This window comes from Geospiza fortis, unplaced genomic scaffold (assembly GCF_000277835.1).
Source record: "Geospiza fortis unplaced genomic scaffold, GeoFor_1.0 scaffold275, whole genome shotgun sequence".
NCBI classification, from domain to species: domain Eukaryota; kingdom Metazoa; phylum Chordata; class Aves; order Passeriformes; family Thraupidae; genus Geospiza; species Geospiza fortis.
Window position 1 is genome coordinate 2,097,973 of NW_005054341.1, and position 13,983 is coordinate 2,111,955.

The 13,983-nt window shown below is 38.3% G+C and overlaps 1 protein-coding gene across 1 annotated transcript in view; it reads left to right on the forward strand.

Annotated features, from left to right (window-relative positions):
- USP34 (ubiquitin specific peptidase 34) overlaps positions 1-13,983 on the forward strand; it is a 101,029-nt gene that overhangs the window by 13,970 nt on the left and 73,076 nt on the right. The window contains 3 exon segments of the mRNA XM_031058274.1: positions 2,637-2,704; positions 9,556-9,748; positions 12,618-12,679. Of these exon segments, the coding sequence (XP_030914134.1) occupies positions 2,637-2,704; positions 9,556-9,748; positions 12,618-12,679 (323 nt within the window).

A 13,983-nucleotide genomic window follows, 5' to 3' on the forward strand; every position in this document is an offset into this window, starting at 1 on the left:
TAAGAAAATGTTCTATGTGTAAGGGGCTTTGTTCATCCACTTGCTGCATTTTGGTGTCACTCAGTGTACTTGGAAGCACTGCTGCTGCCTTTGAAATGCAATATATTTATTGCAGCCAAATGAGGCAGCTAATTTTTTTGGACAAAATACATTTTATCTTGCCAATATTAAAAAAAAAAGATATTTCTCCACCTCTATAATGATGCATGAACTTAGGATTTTGATGTAATGTTTCTCTTTCCTTGTTTGTTTTTATATCATTTCACTGTATAATTCATAGAAATTAGGTAAATTGAAGAGATGTTGCTGATTGTGAACCAATGCACCAAACTCCACTAAAACCAAAAGAATCATTCACAAAACTGACCAGGATAGTGGTGGCCTCAGCAAGAACTCTGCTAATCTGCCTTGGTTTTTTCTCAACACATTTGATTTTATGGGATATAGATATTTATTCCAATAATAGCTCTGCAGTGTCAATGTTGTTCCAGTGTGTGTAAAGCCTTGTTCCAGTGTGTAAAGCCAGCCCACAGTGTGTAGTAACCCTGAAATACAATTTCACAGCTGTAGGAACTCTTGAGAATGGCAGTTAAGTGGCCATTCTTGTGAAGATTCCCTGAAATATCCATGCTGGAATTGTTTTTCAGGTCTGTAAGATGGAATTCTTTAGCCACTACCTTCTAGAAATTAATTACTTCTGGTAAAGAGCAAATAATAAAAAAAAACTCTCTGAAACTTGAGAACAGAACAGATGCAGTGAATACTTTGTCTTACAAGCAGGTGGAAGCAAAAAGTGATGTAATTTTATATTTTGTCACTTTACAGATGCTAGTTGATGTCATTTTATAGGTGTTCTTTTGTGTCATTTTAACAAGTTAATATGCAAATGTGAATCCATGTTCAAAATCACAATTTCATTTGCAACATGTGAAATGATGCTTTAATTGAATTCTGAGGCTGAAGGTTGTGTGCAATGCAAGTTTACAGATGCATGATTTCAGTTTAGGAGTTGGAACTAATACAGAGTGAAGCTTACTGTGAACAGTGCAAACTATTAAAACAAAATGATAAAAACATTTCATACTTTTATTTCACAAAGAAATGTATTTTCTTTGGTGTTTCATACTGTATTTTAAAAAACATTTCAGACTTTTATTTCACAAAGAAATGTATTTTCTTTGGTGTTTCATACTGTATTTTAAAAAACATTTCAGACTTTTATTTCACAAAGAAATGTATTTTCTTTGGTGTTTCCTGTATTTGAAGCAGAGTACATGGTGTTAAAAACCAAGCGGTGTAATCACAATAGTATCTTTGTCACCCCTGCAATTCCTTGTCAAAATGTTGTTTAATTCCTGTTTCTGGAGCCAGCATCTTCTAGTGACACTTTGTATCTCTGGGATGTTAGCATTTTTTCCTTCTTGAGGCTGCCAGTTGGATCAGAAGCTTATTCCAAGTGTGGTCTTTTTTTGCAGTGGGAAGATTTGGCTGGTTTGTCTTGCAAAGTAGGTTGTATTGTTACTGTGCTGTGCTTGTTGCCTTGTTAAAAGTAAGCCTGCAAATATTTTTGTCAGAACTGCCTCAAAAAGTTCCTTGGCAAATGCTGGAAGCGTTGAAAAGAAGCTGCTGAGAAGTTTGACTGCAGCCTAATATTTTTCTCTCCTGTCAAGAAGGAATATATACATTTTCTGCATATGGAATTGAGTCCTTAGGCAGAATTTCTTGCATCAGCTGCAAAGCTGGAATTCTTTTTAAGAGCAGAGGTGGGGATGCAGAGGGCCCTGAGTGAGTGATGGGGCTGCTTTTCACAAGGGCTGTGCAAAGCGCACATGATTGAATTTACATTGAATTTACGTGGGCAGGAGCAGCTGCTGCTGCTGCTTCATCTGTGCTCCAGCCCTTACCTGGCGCGGAGTAACAGGTTTAACAGGCTCTGAATTCCTTTTTGAAATGCAGATGGCACTTCTGACTTTGCCTCTGGAAGCCTTTGGTTGGTGCTTTTCCTCACAGCGGTGCTAAGTAGCTGTTTCAGGTTGTTTGTTTTTGGTTTTCTTTCTCTGCATTTATTTTCTTCCTGCAATCAGCTTTGCAAAGGTGGTAAAGGCAGAATGGTAAATATGAGAAATGCAAATATGGTAGTAGAAACCTGTGCTTAATCACTGCTTGTAAAACATCTTATTTTATAGGATATGTAAGCTCTAAGAAGCAAAACAACACGAGTCAAACAGTGTTACTTGGTTTGGGAGTGGTTTGCAAGGAACTGAAAGAATGGAATAATTTTAATGGAAACTCTTAAAGAAAAAGGAAAAAAAACCCCACAAGGCTGAGTAGTAGTTTTTCCTACTGAAGAAATTATAGAAAATACAAAATACAAAAATACACCTGGGCAATATGATAGTATTTATACTAAGTCTGTATTTTCCAGCTGACTAGCAGGAAAGATGCAAATACTCTATTTAACTCAAAAAAGCATTCCTCAGGTACCAGTTTGGAAAATCAGAAAATGAAGAAGTTGAACAAAAACCACCAAGAAAGCCTTTTCTTCAAGCGGGGTTGTATGTGCAAATGTACCAAGAGTATTTCAGTTCTCTTTAAATGTCATTAATGAAATCTTTGTTTTTATTTTTGCATTATAGATCAGAATATGGCTACACATCCCTGCTGTCATGCAGCACATTATACCCTTTAGGACTTATGTTATCAGGTAAATTTTTATTTTAAGAATTTTTCTTGTGGGACTTTGTGACAGTGCCTATTTCTAATTGCAGCTGCTACTTTGAATTGTACAGGTTGTTGCTCTATCATTTCAACAAGGAGGGTGGAGGTCATGTTTAGAGTTACTTTGGGCAGCTCCTTGCATCTGATTTCAGTATCAGTCAGATCAATCTTGCTAAGAACATTGTGAGTGTGACATCCAGCCCCATTCTCCAGCTGTACTCCAGTCTCCCTCCCTGTGATATCTTTATAAAACTCCAAGTTTGCAGTGAGATGCTGGAAGTACAAGAGCAATGTTCAGTCACTGGGATTCCAGACCCTGAGTTTGAACACAGCTTCACATTCTGATGTTCTGGGTTTCCAGCTGGCAGGAGCTGAAGTGTGATCAAAAGTCTGCTTGCACTCTTATGGAGCTAAATATATCCAGTCCCAAAGATTTGCTTTATATCAAGCTGTCTATCATGAAAATAACACTTTCAAATTGAAGTACTTGTAAGGGTATTTAATTATACAAGCAATTTGTTTTTATTGGCTTTCTCAGGACAATAGAAGCATTTCAGTGAGCTGCTGATGAAATGATCTCTGTGTGTGGATCTGCCTGGAGGTGGAGGGGTGTGGTCACAGCTAATTCTCATTCCAGTGGCCCAGCTTAAAATTTTCCTGGTGCAGGCCACTGCTTTTGCATAGACACAGCTCCTCCAAGGCTCTGAGTTTCTGGTAACTAATGTTAGAAATGTGCTTATACTGCTCATAGCAAAAAATGGGCCTTTACACATTATTCTGTCTTAACTATACCAGTGTAAAATAACACTCAACAAAAATAATTACGTTGGCAGAAAACAGGCTCCCAGAACAATGAGTCTGGGAATTGTTTCATATGTTAAAAAGGTCTAGTTTTATATTGACTGTAAAAATTTAAGTACTGACTTGGCTGTCAGTCTATTTTCCTATACTGTGGTTTCTACTAAAATGATACCAGCAGAGAGAAGGGTATTTTGGTCTTTTATTAAAACACATCACTCTTGAGTTCCAGTCCAGCCATGTGCACTCCTTTAATGCTGATGTGCTATCTTTGAAATCTTCCAAAGGTAATTATTAATCATGAAGCAGTCAGGAGAGGGCAGGCAGAGGATTTTCAAGTGCTTGTCTCTGTACATATTCCATTAATGCTTATTGGTGTACCTGGGAATCTGGTCATGAGCCTTCCCTGTCTTCTTGCAATGTATGGAAATGAAAAAGAGCATTGAGGGATCAGCAATTAGAGTTAGGCTGATGATAAGGAACTACTGAGGGAGACAGAATAACACATCCTGTAGCTGCTGCTGCTAATCCTTGCTTGTCATCCTGCAATGCTTAAAACATTTCCTATTTTATAACTGTAGGTGCAGCTGGGGTCACTGAAATGTATAGGAGATTTTTTTTGGGGGGGGGTTCTCACATCTTCCCCTTTAACCATGAGAAGATTTGATTTGCAGTTTGATTTGTCAGCAGCTTCTTGCCATAAATAATGCCCCTGATGTCTGTTTGTAGAATTTACAATAAGTTAACATCAATCAGAAAGGTTGCACTGCCACAGGATACATCCATGGAAGACCCAGCTTAGAGCAGGAAGTGATGTTCTCCCAGGTTTTATTTTTCACAGCCAAATCCTGATGGGGTCTGAGGTTGCTCAGTGTTATGAAATCAGAGCTTTTTTTAGTGAAGATTTGCTTATGGAGTGGGACTGAAGCTTGGAGGCCGTACAACAGAAATGAGCTCTGGTGCTGTACCTTTGTGTGGGACAGAAGTGAGCCCAGATGCCTTCGGGGAAGGATGAGTTTGCTGATGGATGCAGCTCACCCCACGTGGTGTCAAACTTACAGATCTTGCCTTAGCAGCTTGGGTCTCTGGCTCTCCATCTGCTTTTACTTCAGGAAAAAGACAGAAAAAAGGGGACACAATCCTGGGCACAGCAGCACAGCACCTTCTACAGAAATGCTGCAGAGCTTCTGCTGCCCTGCAGACTACAAGGGTTTGGAGAGGGTTTTAGTCCACAAGGAGCTCCTGGGGCTCTGATTTAGTTCCAGTTGCTGCTCCTGTAGATTCCTTGCAGGAAGTGCATTTTGCAGGGCTGACCAGCAAGAGAGATCACTTGACTTTTTATCAGCTGAGGTTACTCTCATGTAATGGTTATTTCTACAAGGAGTGGATGAAGGAAACAGCAGAGTGTGTATTTATACAGAGGAGGCCACTGCTGGAGTTTCCAGAGATCATGGACACAATCCTGTCTTTATTGCTGCCACTAGAAAAAGATGAATAAATGTTATTTTCTGCCTCGCCAATGGAGCACGGGCATTCACATCTTGCCCCTGAAGGGCCTGTGCTTTTAAGCAGTTAAGGAAAGAAATAAAGGATTAAATTTAAAATTACATGAAATAAAGTTTACATCTTTCAGTAAGAAAACAAAGTGATTTTGACCTCCTCAGAAGGAAGCTCTTACTGATCCTAATACTTTAGAATTCTGCATTTAAAATTGCAAAACTCCCATTAAATGAGACTTCCAAAAGTGACTCAAGAAAGTAAGTCCTGACTTAGTGCAGTTATAAACGAGGGTGAGTTGCTGATGTCTGTTTAGAGCAAAGCCCTTGGTTCCATGTCTTCTGCCTCAGGATCAGAGATGAGAGATGCTCTGGAGGGTTGCAGATCCTGGGGGTCTCAGGGCTGCAGGAGCTCTCAGCAGAGCTGTTTGCAGAGCAGAGTTTTTTCAGTGGTGGGGCTGTTGATAAAAGTGCTGTGGAGAGTTCTGTCCTGCAGACAGTGCCCAGGAACAGGTTTTGTTCCATCCTTTTGCTGCTCCCATCCCTTTCTCCCTGTCTCCTGCTTGAATATGAATCTGGAGACATTTTTTGTGAGGGATTCCTCTGCCCCAGTGAGGCAGAAACAGAACAATCTGTGCTGCAGAGGGAATTCCAGGTGCCAGTGGCTGTTGTGGCACGGGGCACACACAGCACTGGTGCATGCAGAGGAAGTGGAAGCTCCAAACAATTCCTGATCCATGGTGCTTCCCATAGAAAATGCAGCTGAAAGAATTCAAATTACTCTTCTGTATTAAAAATATTCATCTTAAAATGGAGTTTATGGGAGTACCCAAGACCACTCCTTGCCACCACCTGTCATAAAAACCTCTTGCAATGAGCTTTGAAGGTTTGAATCACAAAAAAAATATTTGCCTCCTCCAAAAATCTGGAAATTTAAAGTAAAGAGAATAGATAAATCCGAAGACAATAACCAGACACTTCAGGAGAACTGACTCATTCTGCTGGATGCCCTTTTGCAGCTGTGGTCCAAAGGAGTCAGATTAAGGAAAAAAAGATGATTTCACAGCTGAGTAGCTGAAGTCCTGAAGCATAAGATGTGATTGTAAGCCTTACATTAGCATGGAACTGCATGCTTAAAACTGAACTCTTTCTGTCCCCAGTTACAGCAAATTGAAATAATTTAAGTGGGTTAAAACTGATATTTAAAAATGAAATGTAGATACTATATATTTTTTGATTATTTTAAGTATGCCAGACTGGCAGGACAGGTCCTATAGTACGTGGAGTATCCTTCCTGCAGTTGTATAAAAAAACTGTGTTTTATTCTGAAAGTCTCATTCAGGTAAAAACTCCAGATTAAATAGATTACACAGTCCTGGCATATCATTCATCTCTTCCTTGAAGACTTAATGCTCATCAGACTCAAAAAGATAAAGATGTAGGAATTAAAAAAATAATGAAGGGCAGAATGGAAGCTATTATTAAGGCATTACATGAGTCAGTCACACATTCACATTTCTATACTGTCTATACAATTCTGATCCTTCCATCCTGCAGATAATAACAGAACTACCTTGGTGGCAATAAAAAATTGACATTGAGAGGAGGAGAGACAGAGTCTAGGAGGGTTTTTTGGTTTTTTTTGACAGGGCAATTCATATCCTGTATGAATGATATGAAGATAACAATTAGGAAATGGTAATTCACAGGTTTTTAAAAACAAGGAATGGAGAACGAGCCACCCAATTGTCAGCTTGCAGGGGGAAGAAACAAAAGGAGTTTGTTTTTCACTCAAGCATAATTGTCAAACTGACTGGCACAGGTTAATGAGAGAGCCAAAAGTAGAAATAGAAAGAGATAAATGAATTCAGAGTAGTAGATGGGTTCATCCATTTTTTTATACATGGGATAAATCTTTAATCTGCTGGTAGAGGAGCTATTTTGGGTTAAATAGACATTTTCCTTGCTCCAATATCCTTACATGAGGCAATGCAGCAAATTTACAGCTACTCAGTGTAGGGGAAGGTGTGAGTTAATTGTCAGTGCTAGGTAAAGATCTCTTTTGTTAATAGTAATGTTATACCTGTAAAAACATAAAATGTCACTGATGCAGCCAGGTTTAAGCCATTCCATCTCTCCACAATAAAAAAGGAGGTGTGGCCTACTTGGCAAGTTTGTGTGGTTTTAATCTTTGGAGTAAAGATAGGATCATGTTTGATTTATGACCAGTGTAGTGGTGCCAATAAATTTTCTAGTGTTGGCTGCTGTTACACTTCTAGAGAGAAGTTTGCCATCTTCTGCTTCTTTTTAGGTTAGAAAAGCCTGTTGTGTTAAAACTGTGTGGTAACAAGTGCTCTGTTCTCTGGAGCTTGCTTTAGAGCCTTGGCAAAACAGAAGACACTGTTAAAGTGCTTCTGTAGCTATGAAAATGCACCTACACCAGAGTTCCACTTAGAATAAGTGCAGCTTTTTTAACAACACACTCTCAATATCATAATAAAGAAAATATGACCCAAGTCTGATTCAGGTTCAAAGTGTGGATGTAAATGTGAATTGTATAAATGAAAGTAGGTCTAGACTGATAATGTTGCATTAAAATAAGAAATATTCTATTTTATAAGTTATATTAATGTAGTTACTTCACCAAACTTTGTAGTGTGAGGAAGATTTCAGGTCCAAGTCCTGTTCCAGAAATGGAGTGAAGGCACCAAAGCACCCTTCCTGTGTGTGTGTAGGTGTGTCCATGCCCCCGCTCAGTGCATGCAAACACTCCTCTGTCCTTGCAGAGTGAGGGAGTTCAGGGGCTGTGTTTGGACATGTCTGAGATCCTTAGAAATGCTTCACCAAACTGTTGAGTCTGGTTTGATGGAATTATGGACACAGAAAAGCTCTGGGAACCAGACCTGATGAGAGTTTACATATAAAAATGGGAAGATGAAAATGGGTCTGATACTGCTGAGAGTTTTAGAATCATGAAGGTTGGAAAACACCCCTGAGATGGAGTCCAGCCTTTGACCCAGCCATGCTCACCACTAAACCATGGCCCCAGGTGCCACTTCTGCCCTTTTTTTGAGCACTTCTAGCGATGGCAGCTCTGAAATCCCAAACTCTGTATCTGCTTAGGGTGTGGGAGCTTAATTATGGCCTCTGTTCCTTCATTCACTGCCACTCCCATAAAAGAAATGCTCAATAATTCATTTGCTGTTGGCACAGCTGGGCAGAGGTGCTGGATGTCCCTTTGTCAGAAGGGCAGGACAGACAGCATGCTGGCTGGAGCACAGGTGCTGGCATCACTGTTTGCTGGTGACAAATCACTCCTTTGCTAATCACAAATGATTGTTTGGTAACACAGGACATTTTCTCCTCACAGTGAAACTCTCACTGTGTGCAGGTTAAAGGCAGGTCCTGGCTCTGCTTTGTGCTGCCCTTTTTCAGTGAATGTTCCCTTTCCACCCCTGCTTTGCTTCTGTTCAGAGCTCACAGCACAGGAGCAGCATTTTCTTGCCAGAACTTGATTTCCAGTGCTCCACACAAGGAGAAAAATTTCACACCAAAGAGCAGGGAAGGATCTGATTGCCTTGGCCTGGAATGGTCCTGCATTTGTCCTCCTGTTACTGATGTGTGATTCCTGTCTGCATCTCCAGTCTCTGGGATTATTTGCACTGAAGTCTCTTTTCTCTGTTTGACAGTGTTAAGTATCATTTAAGTGTGTTTATTTTAGGCTTCTACACAAGAGCTGTGGAAAAGAACCATCATCTAAATAAGAGTCACAGCCTGTAATTTTGCTTTTGACAAAAAAGTACTGATGTTTATATGATGTAAATGCAAAGGAATGGTGCATAAATCTGGCTAATATCTGGTGTGTTTTTTCAAAGATTCATGCATCTATTTGGCCAGTCTCCAAGGAGAGATCGAGGCTTAGACTGTCAAACAAATGGATTTTTAACACATTTCTGTGGAGTTAAATCTAGTTTGGATGTAGCTGAAACTTCAAAACCCTGAAAAAAGCAGAAAAAATTAGTTATGTTAACTTTGTATGCATGTACCTTTCACTGTGCCATCTTTAATGGCATCAAAATAAGCTCAGGAAGGCTTGTTTCTAAACATTTTCTGTTACACATTCAGTTAGAAGAAATTCTCAGTTGTGTTGCTGTTTTGAATGTGAACTTTACTGGCATTTCACTACAGATTTTCTGTGTATTGGTCTTCTGAGGTTTCACCAGGTTCTGTGCACTTGCTTTTGTAAGTATTTCTTATGCTTTCCATTTGCCGAGAATATTTGTGTTGCAACTCATTGTGCAGGATTAGAAGACTGCAAGAGAAAGGACTTAAGCAAAGTTCTTTAGCAATTGACTTACTTTAAGAAATATTACACATATTTCTGGTTTTCCTTGGTGTTTTTCATTAATTGGTGTCAACTTTTAATAGTGGTGTTTTAAGACTGAGCGATCTCAGAGAAATCCATCTTTGCTGTAATCAAGATGGCTCCAGGAATGTTGTGGTTTGAGTCATGCCCTGTTTGTTTTGGTTGTGATTTCTGCAGGTATTTGTGTAAGCTGTCAGACCAGGAGTTGCGGCAGAGCGCAGCCAGGAACATGGCAGATCTAATGTGGAGCACAGTCAAGGAGCCCTTGGACACAGCCTTGTGCTTTGATAAAGAAAGTCTTGATCTTGCATTCAAATACTTCATGTCACCAACTCTGACAATGAGATTGGCTGGGCTGAGCCAAATAACAGTAAGGACTTTTTAAAAATACCAATTATTGTTGTTTGTTACCAACTATTTTTAAAATACCAATTATTATTGTTTACAGAAAATGTTTCTTGTTGCAATTTATGATTTACAATTTATGATGTTTGGGGGGCATTTTTTAATGTGTGGAAGCAGCAGGATCCTCTTACATGCAGCTTTAGGGAATTGCAGCCATGGTGGTGAGGGTAGGGTTTGCTGGAGCTGACTCCAAGTGCTGCCTGAGCTTGCACCATATGGAACTGGCTCACATTACCTGAACAATTCACTGAACAGCACCCTTAGAACTGGGCTTTGTGACAGCTGGGGTGAATTGGAGCCCCCTGCCACAGCAATATTTGGTGTTGGGAAAGGCTTTTAATCTGTTTGCAGTTTTAGTTTTGCAGCATCTTGACCCTGCTGCAATTAGCTGCTGCTTTGTATTGCCCAAACCTCATTTTCTGTTCCTTAGTGCAACCTGCTTCTCCAGAGAGAGCAGTTCTGCACTCATTAGCAGGAGGTGGAATTGAAGAGGTAAATACATACAGCCTCAAATGGAAAACAATTAAAACTAAAAAAAAAATCCCCATCTTTTCCCTTTCCCATGGAAATGCTCCATGTTGCACCAGGCAAGATACATTGGGTATTCTTGATTTGTCATTGCTGCCTATAACCATAGAGAAACAGTCCCACAGGAGGGCACAAGTGAAGTTTTTTATCCATCTGAGCCTTTTCAGTTTTGTGTTTTCTGAACTTTTTCTCTCTTCTTGTGGTGTGGTGTCAGTGAGTACAAGTTTACTTAAACTTGATTTTGCTTCTCGCTGTAGCTATAGATAGAAGTACCTTCAATTTAATAAATGGCAATTTAAAGAGATCTGTAAGTACTTTTGATCAGATTATTGCTGGCTTTTACCCAAAGTAAATATTTACATACAGGTAACTTACTAGGTTGTAAAAACAGGCTGTGAACTGCATCCACCACTATAATTGATCTTAAAATCTGTTTCCACTTGTGCATAGTTCCAATTACATTCAATTCCTATAAATCCTTTCCTTTGGTTTTATACAATTCTCCTTGTTCAGCTACCAGTGTGTGGGTTTTTTGTGTATCCTTGCCAAAACAAAGTCTGAAAATAAGAATTTTTCAGCTGCTTTATTTTTTCAGGTATTTTCTAGCTCATTTAAGAAAGTGTGAAGTTGTGTTAAGTAGTTACATGTTTTCACCTGTTGTGATTGATGAATATTACTGTAAAAATGAGAGTTTTTAAAGGACAGACCTGTATTACCAGAAGAAAAATTTTACAGTATTTTTAGACTAAAGCAAATAGTAAAAAATAGTAAAAATTGAATATTGTAAGCTAATTCATGCTAATAAGTTACCAAGTCTGGTTTTTTAATGTGAATATGGTCTTTAAAACTGCTCTGGAACACTGAGACAATTTATTCTTCTTTCTCATTCAAATCATAGAAAGTTTTATTTTTGTTGTTACCTTGTTTCTTTTCCGTTTCATCTCTCAGTCACTCGTTGAGGTGGTTCAGCTCCAAAATACCCTCTCTGTCCACTGTTACCCCACAAATAGAATGTTCTTTTCCTGTTTTGGTGCCTGCCTCTGGAGATGAGCCCAGGGACAGTTCTAGTGCTCAGTTTTCTCTGCTGAAGCCTTTCCACCTTTGTTTCCTTTCTCACTGCACATTTGTGTTACATCAATTGAGTGTCTTTAGTGCCTTTAATTTCTTACTGTGTTTCATAGATAGTAAAAAATGAAAAAGGATTTTTTCCCTCTGGCATTCAAGGAAACAAAACTTGAAGTGAGAAACCTGTTAGGAGGTGAGGGAGGGCAAGGTGTTGCAAACTGTCCCACGTGAGCTTTGTCTTGTGCTGAATTCTGTTTAGTTTAAGTTTAGTTCAGCAGAATTCTGTTTAGTTTAAGAGAGTTTAGTTGAAGTTATTGGAAGAATTGTTTGCAAACCCCAGTATGAATTACAGAGTCTTTGTCAGAATTGCTTTGGAGAAGGATTTGATATTATGGGAGGTGTTGATCAATGGTGAGCCTGGATTTAAAACTGATGATAGGAACAGCTCAAGACTCTGTTACTCTTTCAAAATATTTCCATTTGGAGGTGAATCTTAAGAAAAATCAGTGAGCTTCCCCTGTGTTGTGTGACCCAGTTGTAATTTCCACTCCTAAATATGTGTCATTTGAAAATCTCCATTAGTAACCAATCTATTAGTAATGTGTGGTCAGGCTCTCACGTCTCTCCAATTTCAGTGCACGTTTACCATTTTGGTTTTTCAAAACTGTTTTTCCCCCCCTGAAGATTGTTGAGATTGGACACAAATAACTCTTGAGAAGTCTTTACACACAGAGTTATTGAGAAGATTAGTGAATTCACCTGAATTATAGAGTGCATGTACTAGACTTGTTTCAGGAGAGTAAATATTTTGACAAAGTGATGCAACGAGTTTAATTTTAACTGCAAAAATTCGCATTACTGTGCCTTTAATTTTTTTTAAATAAGATGCCAAGTAAGGGCTATTACATAATATAAAATATTTTTTTAAAATGTTGTGTACATGTAAAGAATTGGATACAGAGCCATTGATGCTGAGGGAAGAAGTGGAAAAGAGATGTAAAACTTTTAACAGAATGTTTTTTTCCTCTGTAGTGTCTTAAATTTAAGAGCTTGGACATGTTTGAAAGCTTCACTTCCTGTAAAAATATGTGATTTTCATTCTCTAATTTTGTCTAAACAACTTCCTTAAAAACATATAAAGTCCTATAATGTCACTAATACTATTTTGAAGTATAAGAAAACTGCCTCACCAAATATTTGGATAAAATTGTAATTTTTTTTCTTCCTTTTTCTAACTATAGAATCAACTTCATACCTTCAATGATGTGTGTAATAATGAGTCATTAGTTTCAGACACAGAAACGTAAGTAGGAACCTTATTCTGAATACTTCAAGTGTTTTATATGATTGCAGTTCTTCTCTGTTGTTATGGATTGTACACATGGGGGGCAGTGATAATAAATCTGAGACATTTATTAGAAATATTCTAATCAGGGGGTTAATAAATGCTTTTAAATGGTAACTGTAAAATATTTTTAAATGTTTCTGGATTTTTTTGTTGTTGTTGTTTTTGTTTTTTATTATTTTTTTTAATATTGAATCAAGGTAAGCTTTAGAAAAACATAGATACTGAAATAATAAATACCTATAATGGCCCATTATTTCCATGGTGATAGATAAATAAGAACCAGTTAATTCATATCCAATTCATATAATTTTTGCCATTTTCTCATTTCTCTGGATTATTTATTTAACCAAGGCTTGTATTGCCATCACTGGCTCCCAAACTTGTTACTTTTCCACCCAGTTTGTGAGGCAATGCTCTTGTTGTTGTTTTTTCCTTCAAAGTCCTTACTTGTTTAACTCAGATGTGTTGAACAATTTTAGAGGGACTCACATAAATCTTCAAGAAGAATCACCTGTAGGATTGTATTCCAGCCAGGAAATGCATTCACTTCTGTAGTAACTCTAAACTTAATGGTAGAACTGTCAAGAATTTAAATTAAAAATATGTATTTTGGTAGTTGAAATAACTGTTCTTGTGAAATAACAGGCAAAATGTGTAAATTGTAGACTTTTACTCACAATATGCTTGTGAAGTTTCTCTTGGGGGGTGGTGTACTCTGTTGATGTTGGGAGCCACGCACAATCTCTCACACAGCAGCAATGTTTTGCTTTTGTCTGGATGCTTTTATTCTAAATTGCATTTGAACACTTTCTGAAATCTGGCTTCAGTCATGACCACAATGCAAAAAGCACCTTAGATATTTGAAGAGAAATTTCTGTGAATGTGTTGCTTGCTATTTGAAACATAAAGAATCAGAATTTAGGACACTTTTGCTTTTGTGGAGATGTAGAAATACCTTGGGAATAAGAAATAAATAGTAAATAGTGCAGGAGGGGAGCATGTTGGGAATGTGAGGTCAGCTGGGGTGTTTCCTACACTGTCCTCCCAGTTCCTGGTGTGTTGTTACACTGGGACTGACAAACCTCAGATTTATCCAGTTCTTCTCCTTCCCTCCCACTGAAAATCTGAAACAGAAGTTGTTTTTAGGTCGTAGTAACAGTTACAAGTGGTTGTGCCAGTTAAACCTAATACAAAGCTGCTTGATTTTCTGTGTCAAATGTAAAAAAGAGAAGTCAGGAAGGTGGAAAAAGAGAAGAGTG